Source organism: Mercenaria mercenaria, chromosome 1 (genome assembly GCF_021730395.1).
Source record: "Mercenaria mercenaria strain notata chromosome 1, MADL_Memer_1, whole genome shotgun sequence".
Classification (NCBI taxonomy): Eukaryota; Metazoa; Mollusca; class Bivalvia; order Venerida; family Veneridae; genus Mercenaria; species Mercenaria mercenaria.
This window is the reverse complement of record NC_069361.1, coordinates 43,385,181-43,399,482: the sequence shown is the minus strand read 5'-3', so window position 1 is coordinate 43,399,482 and position 14,302 is coordinate 43,385,181. Positions and strand designations below refer to the sequence as shown.

The following is a 14,302-nucleotide window of genomic DNA, read 5'->3' as shown; positions in this document are numbered from 1 at the left end:
AAGGCAGAATCACTTGCCGCCAGCAGGCTAAAAGTTAAGTTTTACAATTATACTTCAAAATCACTTTTTAACATTAGATACTATAAAGAAACTACACATGTTGTGAAATTTCATTAGATAATTTCCATAATTGTTTTTAAAATCTGCAAAAAAGACATACTTTTACCATTCAAAGTTTCCTTTTCTTTGAAATTCTTTCACAACTTCTCTTCAAGTTATTCAAAATAACTGATAAAAATGTAGGTCATAGATTTTTTCATAATTAAATAAAATGCAAAAAATCTAAATCATTTTAAAAATCTCCTTAAAATATGCAAAATGTCCTCGAGACATGTTTATATAGTGTTTTGAAATTTAGCTTTTCTTTATTATAAATGCTAACAGAATGGTTTTCAACTACTGAAAAATACTTTACTATAATTGCTAACTGAACATCTTTAAGGACCGCTACTGAGGAAAATTTTACCATAATTAGAATTCATATAATGAAAAATGTTCATTTTCATAAATTAAATAAAGTTTTAATGTTTCAAATGATTCCTTAGGCTAAGACCCACTACACAAAAATCTTCTGAAATATGTGAAAAAAGAATCGAGCTTAAATTGCCAAGAAAATCAAAATTGCCAGTTTTTAGAACTTCAAATTATGATAAAAACTCCTTCTTTGACAGCTTTATGGCATGCGATATATTCTAAATCAGTTTACTTCAAATCTGATCACATTTTCCAGGAAAACAAATTCTAAAAAGTAACTATAGAAATCATCTTACAATACTAATACATAAATCAGTATTATCCACCTAAATTCAAAAAGTTAAATTCCCAGCAAATAGTATCCGTTAACATACAATATATGTACATATAATGTACAAACTGAAACAAAGTCAGCTTACCGTTTGTATGATGAAAGTAAAAATATTTATCATTTTGGTTTTTGAGGCTTGCTCCTGGAACACCCGCTGTCATCCATGGACCTATATCTGTGCCTTCACCACCACCATCAAGTATTGAAGCATTTATAGGTTGTAAGAGTTTCAGAACCTCCGTCATGATTTTACTGGCATTTGCACTACCTGTAAAATTATAAATGAGCCTTGCCATGAGAAAACCAACATAGTGCATTTGCGACCAGCATGGATCCAGACCAGCCTGCGCATCCCCGCAGTTTGGTTAGGATCCATGCTGTTCGCTAATGGTTTCTCTAATTGCAATAGGCTTTGAAAGCGAACAGCATGGATCCTAACCAGACTGCACTGATGCGCAGGCTGGTCTGGATCCATGCTGGTCACAAATGCACTATGTTGGTTTTCTCATGGTGCGGCTCAAATGTTATTTCAAAAACGGATACCCAGACTTATGAATATCTATATAACAATACATACACATTCTGTGGTACATTAATTTGACGGTAATCTGTTGTTTTCAACAGCTGATTCATACCTGTAACATAGAAACTTTACTTGCTTTGTAGAGTTTCAGGCTGTCTAGCATACCCTGACAAAAAATTAGGGCTAATTTTAGGGCAATTTGTACAAAAAAATAGGGCTAAAATTAGGAATTTGGTACAATTTTAAGGAAATTTTAGGGCTAAATTTAGGAATTTTCAAATTAAAATATGGACTTTAAAGACCATGTAATGTGCTTACCTTTATGTGACTGACATAAAAGTAACTCACAAATAGTGCTTTATTTACAGAAAAGGCGTCTACCACTGGTAAACTGCTTTGAACTGTGCTAAACTGTTTTTTTCTGAATTAGAAGAACTTTAAAACAACATTTAAAACATTTTCTCTTTTTGGTCACTGCAAAAAAGTTAAAAAAATTAGGAATTTTTGTGAAAAAATAGGGCCTTTTTAGGAATTTCCTTTGATTTTTTAAAAAAAATAGGAATTTTAGCCAAATTGAAAAAAAATAGGAAAAAGTAGGAATTTTAGGGACGCTAGACAGCCTGGAGTTTGAATACACATCAACACCATTTACGTCACATGGTGACTTTTCAGCTTTTGGTGCTGGAGGAAAATTCACAGAACCTTTATCAGCAGTATTTAGGAATGAGACAGCATGGATATAACACTAAACATTTTATCATTCCTTGCCGAGTAGGTTTAAACCCCAAGCAAATGCTTCAGTCAGCAGCCGTAACCACTGAATTATAGGGCCCCCTCTCCCCCTACATCAAAAACTATCAATTAAGATACTAAAACATTTGATTATAAGGGAATCTATGGATATTTTCCAATGTGGCAAAGAAGACATATTATAGATCACTGCATATTTGTATTTCATTATAAATGACTTAAAAAGAAGCATGGACTTGATCAGTAATTCAGTCAACTATGTAAACTTCAGCTGAACCTGCCTCAGCAGCTACCTGTTTTAAATAGCCAGCTGCCTTAATCATCCAGTCAGCTAACTTCCCAACTTGACTTTATGCTTTTATTTCAACTTGTCTTAAACAGCCACCTGCCCATCATCACCACCAGCCTCAATCATCCAGATTGATCACTCTTATGGCTGGCTGATTTTATACTGGTTTGACTGTAAAAATCTCTTGTGGGTACTGCCTAAGTGTATGCAAGTGTAACTTAACACATCCATCCCAAAACACAGGTCATAAGTCACGAAACTCTACACTAGATCATCTTTACTTACCATTAAAATCAATTCCAGTAGGTGTAAATGTACCTTCATCAGACTCCATGACTAAATCAAAATTGCTCACATCATTCTGAAAATAATTTTTCAAGGTATAAAATGACTATTTTTGAAAGATAAAATTTCATCTGTACTTATATGTATAGTAGAATTATAATAATATTTTCATTTTTTATTGATACCACTATTAGAGGCAAAAGCAGTCCGAGATAAGCTCTCCATGTGTTTTATAAAGGAACAGGGTTAACAGAGTATATGTTCAAATCAATTATTATGGAGGCTGGAAATAAGGTTTTGAAAATCCAGACATTAAAGACCAAATCAAATAAAAATTGGAGAAAAATAAAGAATATATTAAAGGTCCATTACTAAGGGAAAGTGAGTTGGCAATTTTTTTCATAGCCAGTGCATAGACTTCTGCAAGACACTAAATAATGAAGATTGGCAGGTCAAAATTTACAGAAGGTCTTTGGAACTCAAAGAAATGTATGTGTATTATGTTGAAATTTCAATGATTGACAGAATGACCCTCCAGGTCTTTTTAACTTTCTTCATACTTCATAGAAAAATAATTGTACATATACTGCGATTTATTTCGAATTTCTACATACCAACTTTCATTTTCCAATAAAATGAAATAGTTTCTGTGCTTTTTAAAAGAAATTAAAATGTTCACTTTCTTTAGTATTGGACCTTTAAAGATGGAGCTCAGTTTCTTGTGCTCCAAACACTTGCAAAAAAATCAGTTACAAAGGACATAATTCAGGCACTATTCAAAATGATATTATACTTCTTTCATTTCTTTCATTCTACACTTTATCTCAAGTCCACCTATCAGATATCACTATGTTAAGTTTTATTACATTCCGTTCAATGGTTGGAAAGTTACCGTTCAGATAAAAAAATGTGACGGACAGAGTGTCATACGGACTACATTCCTTCATCGCACACCCATGGGATCAAATGTAGGATAGTTCATCATTGTTCCTAACTCAAACATTTTGAATACATATGCCAGGTGACATTTAAAACACTGAAGTTGAGTGGTGGTCTAGTGGTTAATGTGTCTGCTGCTCATTCTGGATGTTGTGGGGTCATTTTCTGACAGGGTTTCAATAATGCCTTTACATATGACTCCAGCACTGATTTTTCCATAAGGCGCACTTTAATTTAACCCTTAATGCTAGACATGATTGATTCTAACTTTGCGACCAATGCAGATCATCATGATCCGCCTGCACATTCATGCAGTCTGGTCATGACCTGCACTGTTTGCCATTCAGTTAGTATATTTTTAGTAAGCACCCCTTTTAGGTAATAGTTAAAATGGAAATATGTGCATTTTTCAAGTAAAACTCCAGCTGAAATAGATGTGTAAAAAGTTGGAGATAACTTTTAACCAAATATACCAAGTTCTTTCTGTAAAAGTACGAAATAATAACTTTCCAAATATGATATTATTTCTTATTTTGACTGGGGCAGTCTTTTTAAGAAAAGTCAAACTGCATGCAAAAGTTGCTTCCCTCTGACGTCAGAAATCTCTACTATAGGTAAGGGAGATCACTGCGTAGAAGACTGAAGAAAATAACTATTATTTGATTAGTCTGATTTCTTTATTTCTAATGCATCAACTTCAATTACTTATGTGGCATTATTGTTAATTTGACACATTAAATGCACAGCAACCGTAAATTGCTTTTATGTGCAGTAAGATGCAAATAATGCCACTTTAATTGTACTGTCAAAATTGAAAGATGGACAAGTTTATTATAGAACTTTAGCAGGGTAAGGGTTAAGCTTCTAGCTTTCATCACAATCAAGCTTAAAAAAATAATTTAGAACAAGTGAATGAAGTACTGCCATGCAATACAAAGTCCCCTACTGGAAGGCACCTAATTTTCTCTACTGCAGTATAACATAATGAACTGACATCTGTCAATGATGTATAAACAATATTGTACTATATATACAATATAATATAACAAAGCACTTGGATTAAAATTTGTATATATAAAAGCGTACAGTTGTTTTCATTTGGATTTTTTTAAGGCCAATTATACAACAAGAGTGCCAGAATGTCACAATATACGCCCGTCATAGCAAATTTCTTTACTCTAGCTGCTGTATTGCAAATGAATTTTAATTTTGTGGTTGTTTAGTAATCATTGTAAGTCTTTTGTTTTCCTAAGTCCACAAAAAAAATTCCTTACCAAGTAGAGAGACCTTAAAATACACCTAAAATTTGAAAGTAACACCACAGAAAAGTGGTCTTGGTTTTTCCCTATGGTCAATTATAAAAAAGTTACAATATAAGTTATTTATAGTAACTAAGGGAAGTGTTATCTTAAAAAAAAAAAAAAAAAAAAATCCAAAAACAAGAGCTGTCTCCATAGGATGACACATGCCCCCGATGGTACTTTGACAGTTATGGCCGATGTTAGAGTTTAGGACCTTTGACCTACGGACCTGGGTCTTGCGCGCGACACATCATCTTACTGTGGTAAGCATTCATGCCCAATAATTTTAAAATCCATGCATGAATGACAAAGATATGGACCGGACACACCCATCAATGCACTATCATGAAATATAACGTCTAAGTGTGACCTTGAGCTACGGACCTGGGTCTTGCGCACGACACGTCGTCTTACTGTGGTACACATTCATGCCAAGTTATTTGAAAATCCATCCATGGATGACAAAGATATGGACCTGACACAAAAATTGCTGACAGACCGACAGACTGACAGACGGTTCAAAAACTATATGCCTCCCTTTGGGGGCATAAAAAAATGTAAGTCCACACAAAAGTCTTCACCAGGTAGAGATTGGTCAAAATACACCTCAAAATTGGATGTAGCATGCATGTTGTACTACAGAAAAGTGGTCTTGATTTTTCCCTACGACTAGTAATGAAGAAGTTACAATATAAGCTATTTATAGTAACAACAAAGGGAAGTAATTCTAAAGAAAGGAACTGTGCATGACACTTTCTCTCATGATGGTGTATAATTGTGCCAAGTTACATCAAAATCCCTCCATGCATGAAGAAGAAATGCTAAGGACAAAGTCATTCCTGTATCTGATCTTTGGCCTCTAAGTGTGACCTTGACCTTTGACCTAGGGACCTGGTTCTTGTGCATGACACTCCGCCTCGTGGTGGTGAACATTTGTGCAAAGTTATATCAAAATCCCTCTATGCATGTATAAGAAATGCTCCGGACAAGGTTTTCATTCTTGTATGCTTTGACCTCTAAGTGTGACCTTGACCTTAGACCTAGGGACCTGGTTCTTGTGCAAGACACTCCGCCTCGTGGTGGTGAACATTTGTGCAAAGTTATATCAAAATCCCTCTATGCATGAATAAGAAATGCTCCGGACAAGGTTTTCATTCTTGTATCCTTTGACCTCTAAGTGTGACCTTGACCTTAGACCTAGGGACCTGGTTCTTGCGCAGAACACTCCTTCTCATGATGATGAACAATTGTGCCAACTTTCATCAAAATCCCTCCATGCATGAAGAAGATATGCTCCGGACAAAGCTATTCTTGAGTTTGACCTTTGACCTTTAAGTGTGACCTTGACCTTAGACCTAGGGACCTGGTTTTTGCGCATGACACTCTGTCTCATGATGGTGAACAACTGTGCCAAGTTTCATTAAAATCCCTTCATGCATGTAGAAGATATGCTCCGGACAAAGTCTGTGGACGCCGCCCGCCCGCCCACCATCCCGCCCGCCAGGGGCGTTCCCATAATACGTCTCATTTTTCAAACGGGCGTATAAAAAGTTATCATAAAAGTTATTTATAGTAACAACAAAGTAAAATTAACCCTAAAAAAATCTATATAATGTAAGTCCACAAGAAACTCTTTACCAGGTAGAGAAAGATCAAAATACACCTAAAAATTGAATGTACCATGCATGTTGTACCACAGGAAAGTGGTCTTGATTTTTCCCTATGGCCAGTAATAAACAAGAGGACCATGATGGTCCTGACTCGCTCACCTCTTCCCACATGACCCAGTTTTGAGTATGACGTCGTTTTTTCTATTATCTGACATAGTGACCTAGTTTTTGAGCTCATGTGACCCAGTTTTGAACTTGAACTTGATATTATCAAGATAAAAATTCTGACCAATTTTCATGAAGATCCATTATAAAATATGGTCTCTAGAGAGGTCACAAGGTTTTTCTATTATTTGACCTATTGACCTAGTTTCAAAGGTTCATGACCCTGTTTTGAACTTTACCTAGATATCATCAAGGTGAACATTCTCACTAATTTTCATGAAGATCTCATGAAAAATATGGCTTCTAGAGAGGTCACAAGGTTTTTCTATTTTTATACCTACTGGCCTAGTTTTTGACCGCACGTGACCCAGTTTCGAAACTGACCTAGATATCATCAAGATGAACATTCAGATCAATTTTCATGAAGATCCATTGAAAAATATGGCCTCTAGAGAGGTCAAAAGATTTTAATAATTTTAGACCTAGTTTTTGATCGCAGTTGACCCAGTTTCAAACTTGACCTAGATATCATCAGGATGAACATTCAGACCAACTTTCATTAAGATCCCATGAAAAGTATGGCCTCTAGAGAGGTCAAAAGGTTTTTTTTATTATTTGACCTACTGACCTAGTTTTTTACGGCACGTAACCCAGTTTCAAACTTGACCTAGATATCATCAAGGTGAACATTCTGACCAATTTTTATGGAGATCCATTCAAAAGTATGGCCTCTAGAGAGGTCACAAGGTTTTTCTATTTTTAGACCTACTGACCTAGTTTTTGACCACACATGACCCTGTTTCGAACTTGATCTAGATATCATCAAGATGAACATTCAGACCAATTTTCATACAGATCCCATGAGAAATATGGCCTTTAGAGAGGTCACAAGGCTTTTCTCATTAATTTGACCTACTGACCTAGTTTTTGACGGCACGTGACCCACTTTCGAACTTGATCTAGATATCATCAAGATGAACATTTAGACCAACTTTCATAAAGATCCCATGAAAAATATGGCCTCTAGAGAGGTCACAAGGTTTTTCTATTTTTAGACCTACTGACCTAGTTTTTGACCGCACGTGACCCAGTTTCGAACTTGACCTAGATATCATCAAGATGAACATTCAGACCAATTTTCATAAAGATCCCATGAAAAATATGGCCCTTAGAGAGGTCACAAGGTTTTTCTATTATTTGACCTACTGACCTAGTTTTTGACGACACATGACCCAGTTTCGAACTTGACCTAGATATCATCAAGTGAACGTTCTGACCAATTTTCATGAAGATGTTGTGAAATATATGCCTCTAGAGAGGTCACAAGGTTTTTCTATTTTTAGACCTACTGACCTAGTTTTTGATGGCACGCGACCCAGTTTCTAACCTGACCTAGATATCATCAAGGTGAACATTCTGACCAATTTTCATGAAGATCTCATGAAATATATGGCTTCTAGAGAGGTCACAAGGTTTTTCTAGTTTTATACCTACTGGCCTAGTTTTTGACCACACGTGACCCAGTTTCGAAACTGACCTAGATATCATCAAGATGAACATTCAGATCAATTTTCATGAAGATCCATTGAAAAATATGGCCTCTAGAGAGGTCAAAAGATTTTAATAATTTTAGACCTAGTTTTTGACCGCAGTTGACCCAGTTTCAAACTTGACCTAGATATCATCAAGATGAACATTCAGACCAACTTTCATACAGATCCCATGAAAAGTATGGCCTCTAGAGAGGTCACAAGGTTTTTTTATTATTTGACCTACTGACCTAGTTTTTTATGGCACGTAACCCAGTTTCAACTTTGACCTAGATATCATCAAGGTGAACATTCTGACTAATTTTTATGGAGATCCATTCACAAGTATGGCCTCTACAGAGGTCACAAGGTTTTTCTATTTTTAGACCTACTGACCTAGTTTTTGACCACACATGACCCTGTTTCAAACTTGACCTAGATATCATCAAGATAAACATTCAGACCAATTTTCCTACAGATCCCATGAAAAATATGGCCTCTAGAGAGGTCACAAGGTTTTTATATTATTTGACCTACTGACCTAGTTTTTGACGGCACGTGACCCACTTTTGAACTTGATCTAGATATCATCAAGATGAACATTCAGACAAACTTTCATAAAGATCCCATGAAAAAATATGGCCTTGAGAGAGGTCACAAGGTTTTTCTATTTTTAGACCTACTGACCTAGTTTTTGACCGCACGTGACCCACTTTCGAACCTGACCTAGATATCATCAAGTGGAACATTCTCACCAATTTTCATGAAGATCCATCGAGAAATATGGCCTCTAGAGAGGTCACAAGGTTTTTCTATTTTTAGACCTACTGACCTAGTTTTTGACGACACGTGACCCAGTTTCGAACATGTCCTAGATATCATCAAGGTTAACATTCTGACCAGTTTTCATGAAGATCCATTGAGAAATATGGCCTCTAGAGAGGTCACAAGGTTGTTCTATTTTTAGACCTACTGACCTAGTTTTTGACTGCACGTGACCCAGTTTCGAACTTGACCTAGATATCATCAAGGTGAACATTCTGATCAATTTTCATAAAGATCCATTGAGAAATGTGACCTCTAGAGAGGTCACAAGGTTTTTCTATTTTTAGACCTACTGACCTAGTTTTTGACCCCACGTGACCCAGTTTCGACCTTGACCTAGATATCATCAAGGTGAACATTCTGACCAATATTCATGAAGATCTCATGAAAAATATGGCCTCTAGGGAGGTCACAAGGTTTTTCTATTTTTAGAACTACTGACCTAGTTTTTAACCCCACGTGACCCAGTTTCGAACTTGACCTAGATATCATCAAGGTGAACATTCTGGCCAAATTTCATGAAGATCCATTGATAATATGGCCTCTAGAGAGGTCACAAGGTTTTTCTATTTTTAGACCTACTGACCTAGTTTTTGACCCCACTTGACCCAGTATCGAACTTGACCTAGATATCATCAAGGTGAACATTCTGACAAATATTCATGAAGATCTCATGAAAAATATGGCCTCTAGAGAGGTCACAAGGTTTTTCTATTTTTAGACCTACTGACCTAGTTTTTGACCCCACGTGACCCAGTTTGGGAACTGACCTAGATATCATCAAGGTGAACATTCTGACCAATTTTCATGAAGATCTCATGAAAAATATGGCCTCTAGAGAGGTCACAAGGTTTTTCTATTGTTAGACCTACTGACCTAGTTTTTGACCGCACGTGACCCAGTTTCAAACTTGACCTAGAATTTACCAAGATGAACATTCTGACCTATTTTCATAAAGATCCCATGAAAACTGTGACCTCTAGAGATGTCACAAGCAAAAGTTTACGCACGGACGGATGCACAGACGGACGGACGCACGGACGACGGACGCTGCGCGATCACAAAAGCTCACCTTGTCACTATGTGACAGGTGAGCTAAAAAGGTGTGCCTCATGGTGGTGAACATTTGTGCCAAGTTACATCAAAATCCCTCCGTGCACGAAGAAGAAATGCTCTGGACAAAGTCATTCTTGAATTTGACCTTTGACCTCTAAGTATGACCTTGACCATAGACCAAGGGACCTGGTTCTGGTGCACCACAATTCGTCTCATGGTGGTGAACATTTGTGCCAAGTTACATTAAAATCCCACCATGCATAAAGAAGAAATGCTCCAGACAAAGTCATTCTGGAATTTGACCTTTGACCTCTAAGTATGACCTTGACCTTTGACCTAGGGCCGGGGCTTTGCACACAACATGTTGTCTCATCCAGGGGAATGTTTGTGCCAACTGATATTTAAATCCTGTTTGTATGACAAAGTTATAGACCGGACAGGAAAAAAATCCTATTGACCTTTGATCTCAGTGTGACCTTGACCTTAAACTAGTGTTCTGGGAGTTGCGCATGGCACGTTGTCTCATCATGGGGAACATTTATGCCAAGTAATATTGAAATCCCTTGATGGATGACAGAGTTCTGGACCGGACAGGGAAAAAAAACCTATTGACCTTTGGCCTCCAATTGTGACCTTGACCTTTGAGCTAGGGGTCCGGGTTTTGCGCATGACATGTTGTCTCATCATAGGGAACATTTGTGCCATGTAATATCAAAATCCCTTCATGGATGAAAGAGCTATGGACCAGACACAAAACAAACCCTGTTCATGCCATGTTAACATTTGACTGTTAAGTGTGACCTTGACCTTTGAGCTAGGGGCTTCATGGATGGCAGAGTTATGGACCGGACAGGAAAAAAGCCCTATTGACCTTTGACCCCCAATGGTGACCTTGACCTTTAAGCAAGGGCTCCGGGATTTGGGCATGACATGTCATCTCATCATGGGGAACACCTGTGCCAAGTAATATTGAAATTCCTTTATGAATGACAAAGTAATGGACCGGACAGGAAACAGACCCTGTTCATGCCATGTTAACATTTGACTGCTAAGTGATAGCTTGACCTTTGAGCTAGGGGTCTGAAAGTTGTGCAAGACATACCGTATTTTGGTGTGTATAGGTCGCACTTTTTCTACCCATTTTGCTGCCTGAAAAAGTTCCTGCGACCTATACGACAGAACATTGCCAGCAGTTGTTTTTTTCGGGCCAATTTTCTGACCGTAGCTCTCGCAAAATTACGTGCATCTGTTACGAACGAACAAAATGGATAAAAAATATCAATATCGGCGGCTTTTCAACCAATAGCGGTTACTTTCAATAAAATATATCGTAAATAACCCATACAGACTATTAAAATTACGAATGAGTTTAATTCAAAGATGTTTTTGCAGTCTGAATTACGTTTGTTTCTACTTTCGTTTTACTGGACGCCATTGACATGTACTCCGGGTTGGATAAAATCCGGACAGATCCGTCCTCCATTCCAAACATTGTTTATACTAATTCTTAGCGTATTAAAAAATTTGAAAGATAATTTTTTACTTTTGATTTTAAATAAAAGAAAAAAAATCAAAACAGATATTTTGTTAATCTTTTTACTCAAAATCAAAAGAACGCGGTTAATTACATGACACGGAAAGGTGTTATAATTGCTGTGCAAACAATTCACACTTAAACTTGCATGACAACAGAATGTAAACGCAAACCGTCTGCTGCCAATTAGTGTCAAAAAGCCGCTTTTCTTTGATGTAGTCTGTTACCGATACTACTGTTGGTACGAAACAGTTTGGGAACGAAAAAAACACTGTCCGATTTCCACCAATCAGGTTCCGATTATAATTCAGTCTGCGGCATCAATATGGCCGCCGCCATTACTTTTTTGCCGGTAAATATTAAATATTGCTGGGGAAAAAATCCGAAATTTAACTGCGACTAATACGCTAGAAGTTAAATTTTCCGACCATTTCCAGAGCAAAAATTAGATGCGGACTATACATTACCGCGACCTATACACACCAAAATACGGTATTGTCTTATTATGAGGTACAATTGTGCCAATTGATATTAAAATCTCTTCATGGATGGGAGAGTTATGGACTGGACAGGAAAAAAGCCCTGTTGATATTTGACCTCCAATCGTGACCTTGACCTTTGAGCTAGAGGTGCAGGTTTTGCACGTGACACGTCGTCTCATCATGGGGAACATTTGTGCCAAGTAATATCAAAATCCCTTCATGGATGAAAGAGCTATGGACCGGACACAAAACAAACCCTGTTCATGCCATGTTAACATTTGACTGTTAAGTGTGACCTTGACCTTTGAGCTAGGGGTCTGAAAGTTGTTCATGACACATCGTCTTATTATGAGGTACAATTTTGCCAAGTGATATCGAAATCCCTTCATGGATGGGAGAGTTTTGGACCGAACAGGAAAAAGGCCCTGTTGACCCATTGACCTCAAATTGTGACCTTGACCTTTAAACTAGGGGTCCGGGTTTTTGCACATGACACGTCGACTCATCATGGGGAACATTTGTGCTAAGTGATATTAAAATCCTTTCATGGATAAAAGAGTTATGGACCAGACACGAAATTGCGGACAGACGGAATGACAGAATGACGGAAAAGTGCATTCCTATAGTCCCTGAAACTGGTTTTCAACCAGTAGGGGACTAATAAACAGAAAACAGTTTCTTTTAATTTAAGTAGGCTTTGAATATAAGAAAAGTACCTTATGTTGCTCGTAGTAAGACTGTGCTCCAATACCTCCAAATTCCTGGATGAGGGAAAATAATAACATTGAGTACTCGACACTGTAAATCTTAAAATAACTTGTATACTAGACAAATACAGACAGACAGAGGTCTAATAACAGAAAATAACAAAGAGGCAGAAGAATATTAACTGTGGTAGTTAAAAAGGCAAGGACATTTCATCTGTTTGGTTTGGAATCACACCGACACAAGGTAGGTCATATGGTGACTATTCCAGCGTTTGACGGTGAAGGAAGACCCCAGGTGTCCCTCTGGCCATTTTTTCAGGCATGGATGAGCACCTCCTGTGTAGATCCATTGACTTTCCGTAAGCTGGCTTGGCAAGAGCATTTTGATCAATACATTTCTGTAAATATTAACCCCTATCATGCTGGGCACAATTCATTCTGCCTAGTATTCTGCTACTCAACATCTATACAGTCTGATCAAGATCTGCACTGTTTGCCATTCAGTCAGTATCTTTTTTTAAGCATCCCTTATAACAGGTAATGGTGCTGTCCAAACTGAAAGATGAACAAGTTCATTGTAAAAATTCAACATGGTAGATATTAATCACAGTTTAGGTATTACAGCAGAAGCTTCATGGAATATATTCTTACCTCAGCTGTCCACAACACCATTCTAAGTGTACGTTTTGGCCTCAATCCTAGCTGTCTGACTAATGAAAGAGCTTGCCAAGATATAAAAGCTCCACCACCATCATCCATTGCCCCTTGCCCGACATCCCAGCTGTCCAAATGTCCACTCACTAATACAACCTGGAAAGATATATACAACAAGAGCTGTCCGTAAGACAGCCAAGCTCGACTATTCGAAATATTGTCCCAGAAGCAGGAAAATATTACCCAAAAAGGTTAAATATCAAAAGAGTTTTAAGTTCAAAAAGGGGAATAATTTGATCAAAATGCATATCAGTTATGGGATTTGCTGCTATCAACTAGATTTATAACCCCGAAGACACATGTGAAGTTTCAAATCAATATCTGCATTAGTTTTGGAGATAGTAACTTGCATGTAAAACTTTAACCAAAATTTTCTAAGTCTAAAAGGGGGCATAATTTGCTCAAAATACATGTCAGAGTTATGGGTCTTGACCCAATGAGGTTGGTAATTGATCTAGAAAAAGAAAAAATAAGTTTCAAATCTATATGCCCTTTAGAAATAGCTGTATGTACTTGCACGCAAAACTTTAACCAGAATTTTCTAAGTCCAAAAGGGGGCATAATTTGGCCAAAATGAAAGTCAGAGTTATGGGACTTGCTGCTATAAACTAGTTTTATAACCCCGAAGACACATGTGAAGTTTCAAATCAATATCTGCATTAGTTTTGGAGATAGTAACTTGCATGTAAAACTTTAACCAAAATTTTCTAAGTCCAAAAGGGGGCATAATTTGCTCAAAATACATGTCAGAGTTATGGGACTTGACCCAGAGAGGTTGGTTATTGACC

The 14,302-nt window shown here is 37.1% G+C and overlaps 1 protein-coding gene across 2 annotated transcripts in view; it reads right to left on the bottom strand.

The window, feature by feature from the left end:
* Window positions 1–14,302, bottom strand: part of LOC123540665 (carboxypeptidase Q-like) — a 44,274-nt gene that overhangs the window by 10,446 nt on the left and 19,526 nt on the right. The window contains exons 9-12 of one of the 2 annotated variants that reach the window (XM_045325892.2): window positions 13,452–13,610; window positions 12,810–12,854; window positions 2,649–2,728; window positions 894–1,069 (exon numbers count right to left, since the gene is read on the bottom strand). In XM_045325892.2, coding sequence (XP_045181827.2) covers window positions 894–1,069; window positions 2,649–2,728; window positions 12,810–12,854; window positions 13,452–13,610 — 460 coding nt within the window. Of the gene's footprint in view, window positions 1–893; window positions 1,074–2,648; window positions 2,729–12,809; window positions 12,855–13,451; window positions 13,611–14,302 lie in introns of both variants that reach the window. The other variant, XM_045325883.2, reaches the window with a different exon arrangement.